The 16,260-nt window shown below is 42.0% G+C and overlaps 1 protein-coding gene across 2 annotated transcripts; it reads left to right on the forward strand.

Moving 5' to 3' along the window:
* Nucleotides 1-217: 217 nt before the first annotated feature.
* On the forward strand, nt 218-15,296 carry idh3b (isocitrate dehydrogenase (NAD(+)) 3 non-catalytic subunit beta). Of its 2 annotated transcripts, none has more exons than XM_064965639.1 (11): nt 218-282; nt 5,941-6,120; nt 7,042-7,162; nt 7,265-7,325; nt 7,451-7,583; nt 9,004-9,137; nt 10,758-10,860; nt 10,941-11,087; nt 11,231-11,325; nt 11,420-11,480; nt 14,768-15,296. In XM_064965639.1, exons 1-11 carry the CDS (start codon nt 238-240, stop codon nt 14,843-14,845), a joined length of 1,158 nt encoding a protein of 385 aa, XP_064821711.1. In that variant the 5' UTR covers nt 218-237; the 3' UTR covers nt 14,846-15,296. The 2 variants fall into 2 exon arrangements, with proteins under 2 accessions (XP_064821711.1, XP_064821710.1); XM_064965638.1 differs by lacking the exon at nt 14,768-15,296 and adding an exon at nt 12,371-14,312.
* Nucleotides 15,297-16,260: the final 964 nt, after the last annotated feature.

The raw sequence follows: 16,260 nt of genomic DNA on the forward strand, positions 1-16,260 counted from the left end.
TCCTTTCAGGTGGTTGGCCTGAGGTAGGACTAAATAGATTTAATTAGTGGAGTAAGTTTTTTTGTGAGTGTAGCGTTAGATGGTAGGGTATTTGTTTATTTATTTTTTCAACCAAAGTGTAAGGAAATTGTACTCCAGTGTAGTAGGTGGCGGTAATACAACATTTATTGGATGCCAACTGCGCTTAAACCTCGAAGAAGAATTAATTTCCTCCACATTCTTTCTGGTTTGTGGATCATGATGGCTGCCGCCTTGAGAGGAAGCGTTGTAACATTGGCCAAGGTGAGTCGGTAGATGATGTTTACAGTCATCAAATTGTGGACAAAGTGTTTCGTGTGACGTAAATCTTTTTGTATGTGTTATTGAGGACTACCATTGTTTTGTTAGGGGAATTTATATTAAGCAGTTTGTAACGTTAGTCACCAATGGTAATGCGACAGAATAATGTCCATAGCTGGCTAGCTCCTAGTACGATACGGCTACCTACCTAGCTAACTAAGATACGCAGCCAGGTTGAAATTGGATGGTTGTCGCATTCACATGCCATTGAAATTTGTCACGAACGTTAATCAGCAATCTAACAACGTAACAATGAACAACCTAACAGATTGATGTCTCGTGGTTATCAGCTTCAGACCACAGCTTCAGTTATGCAGGGCATACACTAGTAACGTTAAACGATTTAAACAACTTGAACAACTTGAACGTGCTCACATTTCCCACTCCCAAACCTTTCATTCCATCCATCTTCAAACCCAGAACGTGGGTGCTCACGTTACGCTAAGATAATAACCTAGTCAAGTTCACTCCCCGCTCCCCTCCCCCGCGTTTTCTTAGTTGTCAGGGGAAAAAAATGCCGATAAGCAAACTGAGCTGCTTTTATTAGTGTGGAGAAACATTAAAGAGAGTCAGGCTCAGAATATGGACTTAATTTCATAATATTAATTCATATATTTTTTTGGTGGAGTTAGTTTTGCATGCTCCATGTGGGTGTAGCTTTCACTTAAGAACCAATGAATAGTTTAAAATTAGTTAACGCCGCTCATCCGTGACACCATGTCAAATGAACTGGCCCATTGAAAAGGCAGCCGCGTTCTCCACAGCTCCACTAATCTGTCTTCCAATCATCTCTGTCCACACGGTGGGTGTTGTCGCTATTCTCTTCGCTATCATTGTTTTGGTCTTAAACGCTAAGTGCTCATTGGCTATTGGCAGCGGTCCTTGCCCAGTCGCGTCGTAGCACTGCTCATTCTACAAGATACATGACCAACACTTCTGACATGTCAGAAAATTATCTGGACATCCAACAGGGGTCTGGAAAATGGAACAGCCATCATCGGTGCGTCCTTAGCCAAGTCAAACTAAGCGAGTCCCGACATACTGATCCTAGCCCAAGTTCAAAGGATTTCACCTCGATCGTGAAAATTAGTCTGGGACTGCATAAACGTTGCAAAATCGTGTAGTGTATGTCTGGTATATTAGGTTAGTATGTTAAACCCAGGGGTGAAAGTCAGTACAGTTATGGTCCAGTACTGAGTAGCCTACTGGCAAATAAGTATTGGGGGGGTAATGCAGTACTGGTAAAACATGAGCCTATCACAATTAAAACGGATTCCAAGAACTGTAGGCTATTAAGCTATTTTTCATTACGCATGTCAGTCACATGAAAAATGTGCTAAACGTGACCACACCCTGAGTAGGTGTACAGCAGTAGGGTACTCCTGTTACTCCCATGTAATTAGCCTAACTTTGGCAGCATCCTAAGTAAACTGACATTTTTTTAATTTATTTTTGGTCATCTTCAATTAACCTTCTCAGTAGCCTCACATGTATTTATTAACATACTTTACTGTCACAACAACAAATTATTTGCATAATACTTATTCTGCCACTAATTTCTTACCCGACCTGCTAACACAGACAGTAAAGCTATCACATTATACTTGTGTAAGCTGATGTTAGCTGGCTGGCTAGCGAGATAAGTTAATCTAATTTGCTACTCTTAGATATGCCGCGTAACTGTATTTCAACGATTTTACTGAGTTACAGTTCATATATGAAAATCAGTCAATTTAAACAAATTAATTAGACGCGAATCTATGGATTTCACATGACTGGGAATATAGATATGCATCTGTTGGTCACAGACAGTTTAAAACCTCCTAAAGATCTAAACCTTTTTTTCAATTTTTTGCATAAAATGACATACCCATATCTAACTGCCTGTAGCTCGGGACCTGAAGCATGTATATGCATATTCTTGATATAATTTGAAAGGAAACACTTTGAAGTTTGTGGAAATGTGAAATTAATGTAGGAGAATAACACACTAGATCTGATAAAAGATAATAAAATAAAAAAACGTATGTTCTCTTTTCTTTTTTCCCCCATCATCTTTGAGAAAGGCCATAATCTGATATTGCATTTTAGGCACAATTTAGATTTTGGCCACTAGATGGCAGCACTGTCAATCCAGTGAAGGATTGCAATACTGCACACTATTTTGTATCAAGTCTTCCCAAATGTGTCGAATTGGTCAATTTATACATTTTAAGTACATAACTATAGAGAACATTTATTTTCTATTACCATATCATTTTGTAAGTGTACATACTCCCAGGAATGTCATACATGATGGATCATTAGCTTATACGCTAACTTTCACACATCTAGATAGCCGGGCGGGGTGGGTGTGGAGCCAGAGACGGCAGGGGTTCAAACTAGAACCCAGTTCCTATATTTGAATATAAAAATTGATTTTATCAAACACAACTGTGCTACATTTTATCTCTTTCCTTCAGATGTGTACGTATCAAACCAGTTGCCGTGATGATGTTGTTGTTGTGCGCACTCCTCAAACAATAGCATGGTCTTTTTTCACTGTAATAGCTACTGTATATTGGACAGTGCAGTTAGGTTAACAAGAATGTAATCTTTCTGCCCATATAAGACATGTCTATGTCCTGGAAAGTTTGCTGTTACTTACAAGGTCACATTAGCGTACGTTAGCATCAACCGTCACGGTATAGGGAGACCAATCCCGTAGAGGTTAAAAATTTAGGATTGGGTCGTGGATCAGAGAACCAGTCATTATTTGATGTGACCACCATTTGCCTCATGCAGCACGAAACACATCTCCTTCGCATAGTTGTCCAGACTGTTGATTGTGGCCTGTGGAATGTCGTCTGACTCTTCGTCAATGGCTGCCCGAAGATGCTGGATATTAGCGAGAACTGGAACATGCTGTCATGCACGTTGATCCAGAACATCCCAAACATGCTCAATGGCTGACATGTCTGGTGAGTTTGCAGGCCATGGAAGAATGGGGACATTTTTCAGCTTTGAGGAATTGTGTACAGATCCTTGCAACTTGTGGCTGTGCATTATCATGCTGAAACATAAGGTCATGACGGAAGATGAATGGCAAAACAATGGGCCTCAGGATCTCATCACGGTGTCTCTGTTTATTCAAATTGCCATTGATATAAAATTGTGTTTGTTGTCTGTAATTTATGCCTGCCCATACCATAACCCCGCCTCCACCATGGGGCACCCTGTTCACAATGTTGACTTCAGTAAACCTCTCGTCCACACGACCCCATACACATAACCAGCGGTTGTGAGGCTGGTTGGATGTCCTGCCAAATTCTCTGAAACGACGTTGAAAGCGTCTTATGGTAGAGGAATGAACATTACATTCTCTGGCAACAGCTCTGGTGGATATTGCTGCAGTCAGCATGCCAATTGCATGCTTCCTTAACTTGTGGCATTGTGTTGTCATGACAACTGCACATTTTAGTGGCCTTTTATTGTCCCCAGCACAAGGTGCACCTGTTGAAGATGATGCTGTTTAATCAGCTTCTTGATGTGCCACACCTGTCAATGGGATGGATTATCTTGACAAAGGAGAAATTATCACTAACAGGGATGTAACCAAATTTGTACACACAAAAAGCTTATTTCTCTCATTGTGTGCATCTTTTAGCTCAGCTCATGAAACCACTGCATTACATGTTTTATATTTTTGTTTGGTGTAAGTATTTAGAAAAGTTGATTCTTGTTGGCTTGCCTATACAGTCAGTGCATTCGAAAAGTATTCTGGACCTATGACTTTTTCCACATTTTGTTACGTTACAGCCTTATTCTAAAATGGATTTAAAAATAAAAAGTAAATAAAAATGAACTACCTTATTTACAAGTATTCAGACCCTAAAATACATTTTCAAAAAATCGAAACCTGTTTTTGCTCTGTCATTATGGGGCATTGTGTGTGCGTGTATATATTGAGGGGGAAAAAACATTTCTAATAATACTGTAATGTACCAAAATATGGAAAAAGTCAAGGGGTCTGAATACTTTCCAAATGCTCTATGTCCTTTCAGCTTGACGGTGACCAGCTGGGGAGACAACCCTACCAAATGTCCCAAAGTAGCCTATTGCCATATCTACACCTACTTGGTGGAATCTCCAGTTTTGCATACATTTCCAAATGCAGAAGAATATTATAGCTGTTATTTCGACGGATACATATCACTAGTCCTTACTGCAAGTTAAAACCTCTTATGGATCCCTTCACGAGCCAATCCCTTTAGTGGGATCGATTATACATCAAAATAAAGCTTAACTTCTTGTTAATCCAGCCACTGTGTCAGCTTTCAAAATGCTTTACGGCGAAAGCAGACCATGCGATTATCTGAGGACAACGCCCTGCATACAAACACATGAAAATCATTTTCCAACCAGGCAGGTGCGACACAAAAGTCAGAAATAACCATATAATAAATGCCTTTGAAGATCTAATTGTTTTTGCAATCCCAAATGTCTGTGATACAAAATGGTCTTTTTTATTTTTGATAAATTCCTTCTTTATATCCCCAAAATGTCAATTTTTATTTGGCACGTTTGATTCAGAAATACACCGGTTCCAACTCGCCCAACATGACTACAAAGTATCTAATAAGTTACCTGTAAACTTGGTCCAAACATTTCAAACAACGTTCCTAATCCAACCTCCGGTATTCCTAAAATGTAAATAATCAATCAAATTTAAGACGGAATAAACTGTTTCTAATACCGGATAAAAAACAGCGTGAAGCGCATTCCTGTTCACGCGCACCAAAATAGTAGGGACCTCCAGAGTGACACATGGAATGAATAGCCCTACTTCTTAATTTCTCAAAAGAAAAACATCGAACAATTTCTGAAGACATCTAGTGGAAGCCACAGGAACTGCAACCAGGTTCCTCATAAATAGGGCTTCCCATAGAAAACCATTGGGAAATCCTCTGACCTTTTTTTTACTCAGACATTATTTTAACAGTTTTAGAAACTTTAGAGTGTTTTCTATACAAATATATTATAGTATCTACTATCTATTATATGCATATCCTAGCTTTTGGGCCTGAGTAACAGGCAGTTTACTTTGGGCACGCTTTTCACCCGGATGTCAAAATACTGCCCCCTAGCCTTAAGAAGTTTTAACTAGCAAGCGTTCCGCAATACACATACTAGTTGGATACAAACAAGTGTGACTAACTTACCAGTGATGCAGTGCTTCGAACACACATGTTATAAGTAACTGGAGCCCACAGCTTTACTTCATCACACCGTAATAGCCTGAAATCAAGAGGTTCGTCTAACCTGGTCCTTGGGCAGTTGATTAAACTTGATTTGGTGGTCTTTTTCTCCTATTGTTCAAACAAAATGGTACGCAACAGCTTTTCTACATTGTGAAAGCAGGGTTAGCTAGCTAGTTAAAGTCTGTAATTGTCTGATAATCGTGACATACATTCCATGTGACAGTCTCATGTTTATAGAAAGATTTTTTTTAAAGAATATAGCCACTGGCAGATAAGACACATTAGCTATAACGACAACCAGACCATCTGATTATGCTTCCTTTCTACAGTGGACCTAATTAACTATTGTGTCCTGTTCTAGGGCCTTACTGGCACTGGTCAGCGGTGGCAGCAGCTGGCTGCCCGTTCCCTCAATATGACCGCCAGTCTCGGTGGGCCTGAGGCACCCCCGGCCCGCGCCGACGCCACATTCAAAGTCACCATGGTGCCCGGGGACGGAGTAGGACCTGAACTGATGACTGCCGTCAAGGAGGTGTTCAAGGTATGTACATTATGGTGGCTCCACTTTCTCAAGGCTGACCTGGAGTGACAATTTGACTGAGAGTGCAGATTGGTGTGGATGTGTCGTCCCTATGTTGACATATAGCGGACTCATCTCCTTAGCACATTCTCCTCCAGGTATGCTATTACTCCCCACCTCACCCCCATGCTTGTGACCCTGTCTCAGCAGTCAATACACACATTATGTGGCCCATGTGGGAATGGAATTCACTATTGCCAGCACCATGCGCCAAGCATGCTCTGAGCTCAATCCAATACTTTCTGTGTTCATTGATAACTGAATATGCTAGACTAATTCATAATGTTTATAGTCCATTCAAATCAAATAACATTTTATTTGTCACACGTGCCAAATACAACCGGTGTAGACCTTACCGTGAAATACTTACTAAGGAGCCCTTAACCAACAATGTAGTTCAAGAAATAGAGTTAACACAATAAAATGACAATAATGAGGCTATATACAGGGGGTACCGGTACCAAGTCAATGTGCAGGGCTACAGGTTATTTGAGGTAATTTGTACATGTAGGTAGGGGTAAAGTGACTATGCATAGATAATAAACAGTGAGTAGCAGCAGTGTAAAAACAAAGGGGGTGGGGGGTCAATGTAAGTAGTCCGGGTGGCCATTTTTGATTAATTGTTCAGCAGTCTTATGGCTTGGTGGTAGAAGCCTTTTGGACCTAGACTTGGAGCTCCGGTACCACTTGCTGTGCGGTGGCAGAGAAAACAGTCTATTACTTGGGTGACTGGAGTCTTCAACAATTTTGGGGGGGCTTGCCTTCATTTGCTATTTATTCATCCATCCTCTATGTCCATCCTGTTTCTCATCCCCTTGTCTTATCTCCTTGGTTCTACCCTTAACCCTGCCTTTCCTTCCTTCCCTCCATCTCTCTCTCCAGGCGGGTGACGTCCCAGTGGAGTTTGAGGAGTTCCACCTAAGTGAGGTGCAGCACATGGACAGCGACGAGAAGCTGGAGCAGGTGTTGGCCTCCATGAAGACCAACAGGGTGGCCATGAAAGGTAACTAACTTGTCTCCTCTGTTGGGGATTTGCTTCCTTTTGTCTGCTTTTACCATATCAGTGTGTTCTGACTGACTGTTTTTCTTTTCTCTGTGTGTGTAGGAAAGATTAACACCCCCATGGAGTTCAAAGGGGAGCTGGCTGGCTTTGAGATGAAAATTAGGTAATGCCATATTAGATCTAGCGCTAGCATGAATCCAACACAATAAATGAATATTTTTATGAGATATCTTAGTGTGTGGCTGGCTGTCCTTATTAGTGAGCCTCTCCCTCCTGTGCTCTGCTCAGGCGTAGGCTGGACCTGTTTGCAAACGTGGTACACGTGAACAGCCTGCCCGGCTACAGCACCCGCCACAACAACCTGGACCTGGTCATCATCCGAGAGCAGACTGAGGGAGAGTACAGCTCTCTGGAGCATGAGGTACATCACCACACACTGTCACAACTAATGGGTGTGTTGGTTTCAGCTCGACAAGGGGTGAAGTTTGGTGGGTGAAGTTTGCCCACTCATGACCATTTCTTTGGTCCTAAATGGAAATCTCCACTCACCCTGCCTGGCTAGGTAAAACCAGTTAACCCAGTCCTCATTTGAAATCTAACCATGTTTAAGTTTGTTGTATGGGTAATACATACATTTTTAGATGAAATCATCTATCACAACCAGTGTTGGTGTAACGTGTTTCAAAAGTAATGCGTTACATTAATTTTACTCAAAAGTAATATTATTACTGTAACATTACTTTTCAAGTTTGAGTAATAATATTAGTTACTTTAAGTAAAGCGGGCGCTACTTTTTTCTGTTAAAACGTTAAGAAAAATGTATAGAATTTACAATGCAGCTGTGCTGCTGGCAACCGTTTGGGTCTCACGGTGTGTCCCTTTCAGATGGTTAAGCATTGCAGCTGTACTACCATTACTGTACCTCAATTCCACCTCAAAGTTTGCTTTTACTTCTCATTTAACTTCTAAAAGTACTATTTAACTCTCTCTGCCATTTTTCCTACTGTTAACAATGATGACGTGGTGGAGAATAGATTCCAAAATAACTGTTTCGTTGACTTCCTGTATCGACTCCCATTTATGAGTGTTCAGATTCTATTCCGCCAGGAATCGACTCGTAAGACTCAGTATTTTTTTGGAATGGGGGACACTGATTAGTTGGTGTACTTCCGAGAACACAAACACTCGCATCTTTCATGGCGAGCTAGCGAGGGGGGAGGTGCACAGTATAGGAAGGTCGGCCACCAGGCAGCTAGTCAGAACCGTGCACTAGACCTATCTATCGGCAGTCCAAAGCTGTCTCTCGCAATGAAATGCTGTCTCTCGCTATTTTTGGCCTCACAACTTCAGTAAAGCACGGCCTATCATCAATGAATAGACTAGGATATTGAGATGAGCGAGATGCAACACTTCGCTCTCACACAGTCACACAGTATCTGTGCACGGGTTTGCTTCACGCTGTTCAGTGTGGTAGCCAGGGAAACTAAATAGGGGAGAAGTTGAGCCTCGCACTCCTCCAACACTCTTAGTTGTTGCAGAAATTGAAATCGGTTAGGGATTTATCTTAACGTTAAGGATCCCAATTTCATTTCAACATTCACACCGCTAAAAGCCAATTCGTGGTAGATCCCAAAATGTGGGCCGAGGCTTCGTATTGGAGGGTTTGACGCAGTTCCAGAGCCTCTGGAGGCATGCAGAGGCCAAATCAAGCTCCAGTCCGCATCGCTGTGTGCCTGTGTACACTGGGCAGAAGATTTATCACATTTAAGCTCTCCAACACCATGGTCAAACCATGGTCAGATGGAGGTGTGTCCTGGTCTGAACTGTGCTCTCTGTCTCAGAGCGTGCCTGGAGTGATTGAATGTCTGAAGATCATCACTAGGGAGAAGTCTCGGCGCATCGCCAAGTTTGCCTTCGACTACGCCACCAAGAAGGGTCGCAGCAAGGTCACGGCGGTCCACAAGGCCAACATCATGTGAGTCTCGCTGCCAAATAAGCAACCTCATTTTAAAGGCTTCTACACATCTATCCAACTACAGCCAACCCAACTGTTTATGTGGGGCTCGACATTGCCCTCTTGTCCGGGACAAGTAAAAAATATATATAATTGTGGGGCAAGCAGAATATAGATTAAGTTGTTTGAATGGACAAGTAAAAACATATAACATACCATCACTACTCAAACAATTACTCTGATCTGATGATTTTCCTCTGGAGGCGATGTTGCACACTGTTTTCCCCATCTCTGCAAAGCGCATGAGTAGAATTATTGAATTGCATTGAGGTACAAGGGTATTTTAATCACCTGTGGTCGCGAGATGCACTTTTGAGATCAAACCCTGAGGCGGGTTGTTGATATTCCTTGCTAGTTAGTGAGTTATTTGCCCAGTTGCAGCTACTTTTTGGTCAGCAAACAGGGTTTGTTCAGTCATGTACCGTTGCTCGAGGAGAGAGACAACAGACTAATTAGATAGCCAATTAAAACAATATAGCCTAGTCTTCCTAGTTGTCTCGGTAGTAAACTAAGGCGGCAGGTTGCCTCGTGGTTAGAGCTGAGAGGTTGCTGGTTCGAATACCCGAGCCGACATCTATTTAGCTATTAGCATGTATAAATGCTGTTAAAGAGAGGGGAGTCTCAGCTAGTCTCGGAGTGTACTTATTTTTTTTCAAAACTCAATATTGAGGAAATACCACCATTTTACAGAGTATGTATGGAGATGATACGCAGGTCGGAGCGGAGCACGCCGTTTGCGGTGAAGACGTCAAGTAGCCTATTCGGCCTGCCAATGGGGTGAAAAAGAAAAAATAATTTGGACATTGAATTTACTCTTAGATCAATTACATGGCTATCTAGCAACAATATATTTACGGTTAGAAATCTAGCTAATGTGTTTTGAATTCCCACTTCCTCAGGTGGTGAATTATTTAGCATGTAGCCTAGGCCAATATGCAAAACATTTTTAATAAAGATGCAGAAATCTGCTCATTCTGAATCCTATTGTTGCACATCAAAATATTCAACATGCATTCCCTGAACATGTTAGATGAAATGGCTAACTTCTTTCATGTCTGTCTTGGCGCTGGAAAAAGTCAGGCTAGAGCCCTGCCACTAATGGAAAGCAACTGCATTAAAAAAATATATTTAGGATATTTATCATTATTGACCAAAATGGGTTAATACCGTGATTACTTTTTGTCCTGATTCTTTGTATGATGATGATGATGATAAATGTTATTTTGTAAAGTGGTTCCTTACATCATACAATACACCTTTTCAGGCCCCTTTTTGGCGCATGGTGTTAGACTTTTTTTGTGTGTTGTGAAGCGACTGGAGCTTTCAGACAAAAGTCTGTCCTACTTGCCCGAATGACAGGCGTAAAATAAATGTAACAATAACTTAAATAAACGTCAATCCCTGCTAAGGATGGTGGACGTAGGTGGTCCCGGATCAACACGTGGAATCAGAAACACACAGTGTTTGTGTAGCTGTTAATTTTTTTTTTTTTATATTCAAATGGCTTGAGGTACGTTACAGCACCATTGCACTGACATGTACATTCTACGTCTGATTTAGTCTCCTTCTGTCTTTCTACAGGAAGCTTGCAGATGGCCTGTTCCTACAGTGCTGTGCCGAGGTGGCAGAGCTGTATCCCAAGATCAAATATGAGAACATCATCATAGACAACTGTTGCATGCAGGTATGCCTCGCTCTCTCTTGCGCTCTCTGTCTCTTTCTCTCTCTCTGTCTCTCACTCAAATATGCACCCTCTCTCTGTAGCTGGTCCAGAACCCATACCAGTTTGACGTGCTGGTGATGCCCAACCTTTATGGCAACATCATTGACAACCTGGCCGCTGGGCTGGTCGGCGGGGCAGGAGTGGTGCCAGGAGAGAGCTACAGCGCCGAGTACGCCGTGTTTGAGACCGTGAGTGTCTGTCTGCCGGAGATTCATCTTAACCAGTCAGCTGCAATCATACACTTGTTACATTAGACATTCAACCGTCAGTATAGTGCTACAATAAGCATGTGTAAAATAGCCTGAAAACAAACATTTCCTCTCCTTCTTAGGGAGCTCGGCACCCCTTTGCCCAGGCTGTAGGCAGGAACATCGCCAACCCCACGGCCATGCTGCTCAGTGCTGCCAACATGCTCCATCACCTCAAGTGAGTGGGCACTGCTTCCAATGGGACGTGTAGTGTGTGGGTGTGTGTGTGTCTGAGCGCACACACAATTTCAACTGACTGTTTTGTGTTACAGCCTGGAATACCACTCCAATATGGTGTCAGATGCTGTCAGGAAGGTCATCAAACAGGGCAAGGTAAGAGTGTGTGTGTGACTATTGTATCAACATCCTGTTCAATCTTATTGGTTTGTGTGCATGCAAATGTGTATGTTTGGGAGTGAGTGTTTGTCTAAACGTATACAGTATGACTAATTCTAAAGTTCAATGGTTATGAAGTGTTCTTGCAAGATAACATATTTGTCCATGCATTTTGTGTGTCAATTATTTTTTTTTTTAAATACAATAAAAATTGGCGAAAAGTGTAAAGAGAAATACTCTGATCCAAACGTCAATTCATGACTCAAATTGCATTTTGGCCATGGAATTACACCTAACAATCGATAACCCATATCTGTGTGTGTGTATGTGTGTGTGTGTGAGAGAGCCTTTTGATTATGCATGTCGACGTGGGTGGTGTCGTATACACCCCTCTGTGTGTCCTGCTAAACATTGTCCTTGTTCTCAGCCGGCACAGTGAGGTGACGGAACACAGCTCTGTAACCATAGAAACTGACTGGTAACAAAGATCCTACTAACTGTGGTGTGCGTCCCAGCCCTTATTTGCACTAATAGCAGCAACACTAACCCGAACTAATACCATGGTTCCTCAGGCAGGCACATGGGTCAACACACCATTGCGCTAAGCTATGGCTCTGTCATGTCAGCCATGGCACAGAAGGTGTCCTTTTGCAGAAGGAGTGTAGGGGAATGATTTCTGTTCGACAGACCGGCCTTTGTGGTTTGAATGTGGGCAAAGTGGGCTATTTCAATTTGAGTGTTGAAGGACGGGTTATCTGAATGTGTGAAGTATGGTGTTTGTCAGTCCACTAGTGTCTGAAGTACCCTCCCCTTTTCCATCTCCTTTGCTCCTCCTCTTCCCCTGCACCCTGTGTGTGTGTGTGTGTGCGTGTGTGTGTGTGTCCCAGGTGCGGACGCGAGACCTGGGCGGTTACAGCACGACCGGGGACTTTGTGCAAGCCGTTGTGGGGAACCTCCGCCACCGACCCATGTACTAAAGAAGTCCCGATCCCCTGAACGCCCTGCCCTTTTCTGTAAACTGGACGGCCAACCAAATATAATCTGGATATATTGAACCCAATATTGCCACATTCCCTAAACTTTACCCCACTAACTTTTTTGCTCACTTTCCCACTAAACTAACACTTACATCACTCTTGGCAGCTCTCTCCTCCGCTTTCTTTTCATATTCCTCTTTACGCATTCGGTGTATCCTTTATTTCGTTTTTCTCTCTTGCTCAAATTCAAAAATTATTGGCCAAAGCAGATAATTATCATCTTTTTTATTTTATTTATTTTTTATTTTTTTACCAAATCGTCCATTTATGCAGTGGGCTTCTATTTTCTCCCAGTCTTTTCCTTGTGGAACCCTTTCTCCAACTGAGCACCCCCTGCTTGGTGCCGTTTCCTGCTTCTCTCTTTTCCTCCATGTCAGCCTGTTCTTTTGTACTGCCTCTGCTGTTGGCTGCACTCTTCTATAAGCTGTTCTAGAATCTTCTCTGTTTTGTCTGCTCTACTTAACTCCCTATAGTCTACTCTCCTATTTGTCAGCTTACTCTCTTTCCCTCCACTCCAACTCTTCCTCTTCTCTCTCTGAGCTGTTTCATTGTCTCTGCTGTGGACAAGCATATGATCTTTATATTACATTGACCTCCACTAGTTCAGCCTCGCAGTCCATACTGGTCGGGCCGTGTGTTATTCAGCAGTATTGGTCAAGCAAGTTTCGAGCCACGGGGACAATTCGCCGACGCCAAAGCGAGTGAGAAATCTCTACCACAGCACTGTATCAATGGATATCTGGCCTGTCATTTCACAGTCCTGAGTCGTGCCAGGCATATACAGTACGTCGTTCATAACCCTTTGACTCTATGTGCAGACTTTTCTTGGCTTGGAGTCCAGGCTACCGTGGTAGCATATGCGTAGACTACCGTAGCTGTAGACTTCCGGTCATTGCGTTTACGCTAGTTAGCATTGGCTCTTGAAACTACCTCTAACTGCCTTCATTCTGTACGCAGAGACAAAAATGGTATCCATGAGTTCATCTGACTCTGGGTAAGTAGAAAAACAGCTTAATTGCCAGAATCTTGCAGTATCCTTTTTAACAAGGTCTTTTCAATCACAACCTTTAATTACGTGCACAGTCAGGTTAAGACTGTTTTAGTTGCTGTAAAAAAGAAAAGTTTTTTTTAAACTGCACTGGTCATCATAAACATGGAAGTTTCTCACGAACGCATATCAGCACCACTGTCTTAAAGGAGGCAGGATGTAGAGGTCATTCCTGAGAAGGGTGACATTTTTCAGAATCTACAATCAAATGTTTTGATATTGTTACATTTGCAGGGATGCTAACACGTTAGCCAATTTCACCGTTTGGTATTTGTAGCTAGCTTCATAGAACCTTTTAATTATCCATTGTCGCTCATCTGCATACTCTAGTCATCACTTGTGACTAAAAATAAATCTTAATAATTTGTTCACTGTGTATGCTGTAAAACGCACATAATGTGTATCGTAGAGGTCACTATCTAGGTAGCTTTTTGCTGGAGTTGTGACCTTGGAGAACCATCGTGTTTGGCTGTTCAGTCAGGCAAAGCTCTCATCATTAAATTTGCAAACGAACAAGCCACTGTAACTCGAGCCTACGACCAGCCTTGCCTGAGTTCACTTTGGCTTTGGACTTTGCCAAATGTCCAATAAATTATATATTGGTTATGTTGATGATCTCAGTGGTAGCATTTCTATTAGAGACTTAGACTGGCATGTGTCAGTCAGTCATTGGGACTTCAAATGTATTGGCTTATGTCATGTTATCATGGTCAAATACTGAAGAATAAAAGATGGGAAAATGTTTGTGTTGGCCTGTTTTCTCAACAACAACAAATGTAATCAAAGGTGTGATTTAAACTTGCATTGTTTTCCAGACGTAGGATGAGTGGTGCAGCATCTGTTGAAAGACCAACATAGACAACGCTAGCCATAAATGTAGATTCCTGAGTCATCCATTCTTATTTAGTATGTTTGGTCATTAACTGTTTTATGAGTAAATACATACATACGACCATGGACTTGAGTTGCTTCAACATAAGCTAATATTCCTCTACCCTATTTATGTGTGTCTGAGTTTGGTGGTGAAAAAGGCTCTCTTACACACTAGTCATGTTTTGTGTATATATTTGTGAGGACCATTGTCTTTCCGGGACTGGACCAGGGCCTAGTTTCCCAAAGGATGAGCAGCCTTAAGCTGATTTTGGGGAAACCAGGCCTGTGTGTGTGTGTGTGTGACACTACTCTTTTATTTGTGGCAGGTGCGCACAGGAGACCTGGGGGGCTATGCCACAAGCGACGAGTTCACCAGAGCTGTCATCGCCAACCTAGCCATCTGAGCTAGCCTCTCAAACACACTTTATTTTACTGCCTAGTCTCTCTGCATTGACCACTCAAACAGCTGCGCAACAGATTAAATCCTGACCCATGCTCAACAACAGCTAACACCCATAGACTGAAATGCATACAATCCCCAAAATATGTAAAAATACACACAATGAAATTGAGGACCGGTTACATAAATGAGAAGACGATATGGGGACGACACCTACAAGTCTTGTGAACGGTACCAAAATAATTGTTTTCCCATTCAACGATAGTTGTATGGAACTTGTAAGTCACATTCCACATTCTCTACCAGAGTGGTGTTCTTCAATGAATGGGTCTTGTTTAGATATTAATACAAGATACATGTACTATATCAGTATATTTTATTTATTCACTACAAGTGTTATATGCATTATTGACTTGTTCATTTAGAATTAGTAATAAACATATTCCTATACCTGATACTTTGCTGTGTGGAAAATCAATGTTAACAAAGTGTGTTGTAATTTAATATATTGACTGATATTAGTGCAGACAGAAATGTAATTGTTTTTTGTTCATTTAGGTGTTGTATAGATATTGAATTGCAACAGTGTGATGCTGGGTTTGAAACCTTCAGTAAAATGTATGTAAATCTTGCAAACATTTAATCTTGAAGTTCCAAAAATGGATACCATTTACAGAAAAAAAAAACTGATTGGGACAGTACTGTTTTTCATCTTAGAACTTTGAAGTTGTCAAGAGAAACATGTACAGGGGTACTCAACTCTTACCCTGATTCTTCTGTTCTACCTGATAATTAATTGCACACACCTGGTGTCAGGGCCAAATCAGTCCCCGACAAGAGGTGAACAACTTGTATTTTAAATGTGGTGGAACTGGCTTTGTGGTCCAGAGTTAAGTTTTAGTAAAGCCTGGTTCACCCACCAACCATGGTCCTATTAGAGTGCAGGCTTTTGTTCTAGCACTACACCTGATTCAATTGAGCATCAAGTCTCAAGACTTTGATTAGTTTAATCTGGTGTGGTAGTGCTGGGCTCAGTGGGCTGGATCAAAAGGCTGCACCCACTAACAGGACCATGGTTAGTGACCACCACTGGCCTATGTTGAGAGCAAGCTGCTGTTGTAAACTAAATGGGAGCGTGTGCCCAGGCAGTATATTAGCTATTAATAAGCCTGTCCAATATTCGTTGTTTAAACAGACAGCCTAATTCTGATATTATTTTTCAGATCTGATTGGTCAATTACCAATTAGTGAAAATTATCTATATCCGAATTGGGCTGCCTGTGTAAACGCAGCCTATGTGATAGACATGACCAGATGGCGGACTCCTGCTCTTCTGCATAGGGCTGCTGTTGTTGACTCGGTTTCGTGACGATGTCACAGATTCACCGCCAGATGTCGCACCGGCGCTATGGGTGGAGG

This window comes from Oncorhynchus masou, chromosome 5, assembly GCF_036934945.1.
Source record: "Oncorhynchus masou masou isolate Uvic2021 chromosome 5, UVic_Omas_1.1, whole genome shotgun sequence".
Taxonomy (NCBI): Eukaryota; Metazoa; Chordata; class Actinopteri; order Salmoniformes; family Salmonidae; genus Oncorhynchus; species Oncorhynchus masou.

Excerpts from the sequence above, each read along its gene's own strand:
- idh3b (XM_064965638.1), top strand. The coding sequence starts at position 238 with ATGATGGCTGCCGCCTTGAGAGGAAGCGTTGTAACATTGGCCAAG. Across the intron at positions 6,121-7,041 it reads CCGTCAAGGAGGTGTTCAAG|GCGGGTGACGTCCCAGTGGA; the intron begins GTATGTACATTA and ends CTCTCTCTCCAG. Across the intron at positions 7,326-7,450 it reads GGCTTTGAGATGAAAATTAG|GCGTAGGCTGGACCTGTTTG; the intron begins GTAATGCCATAT and ends TGCTCTGCTCAG.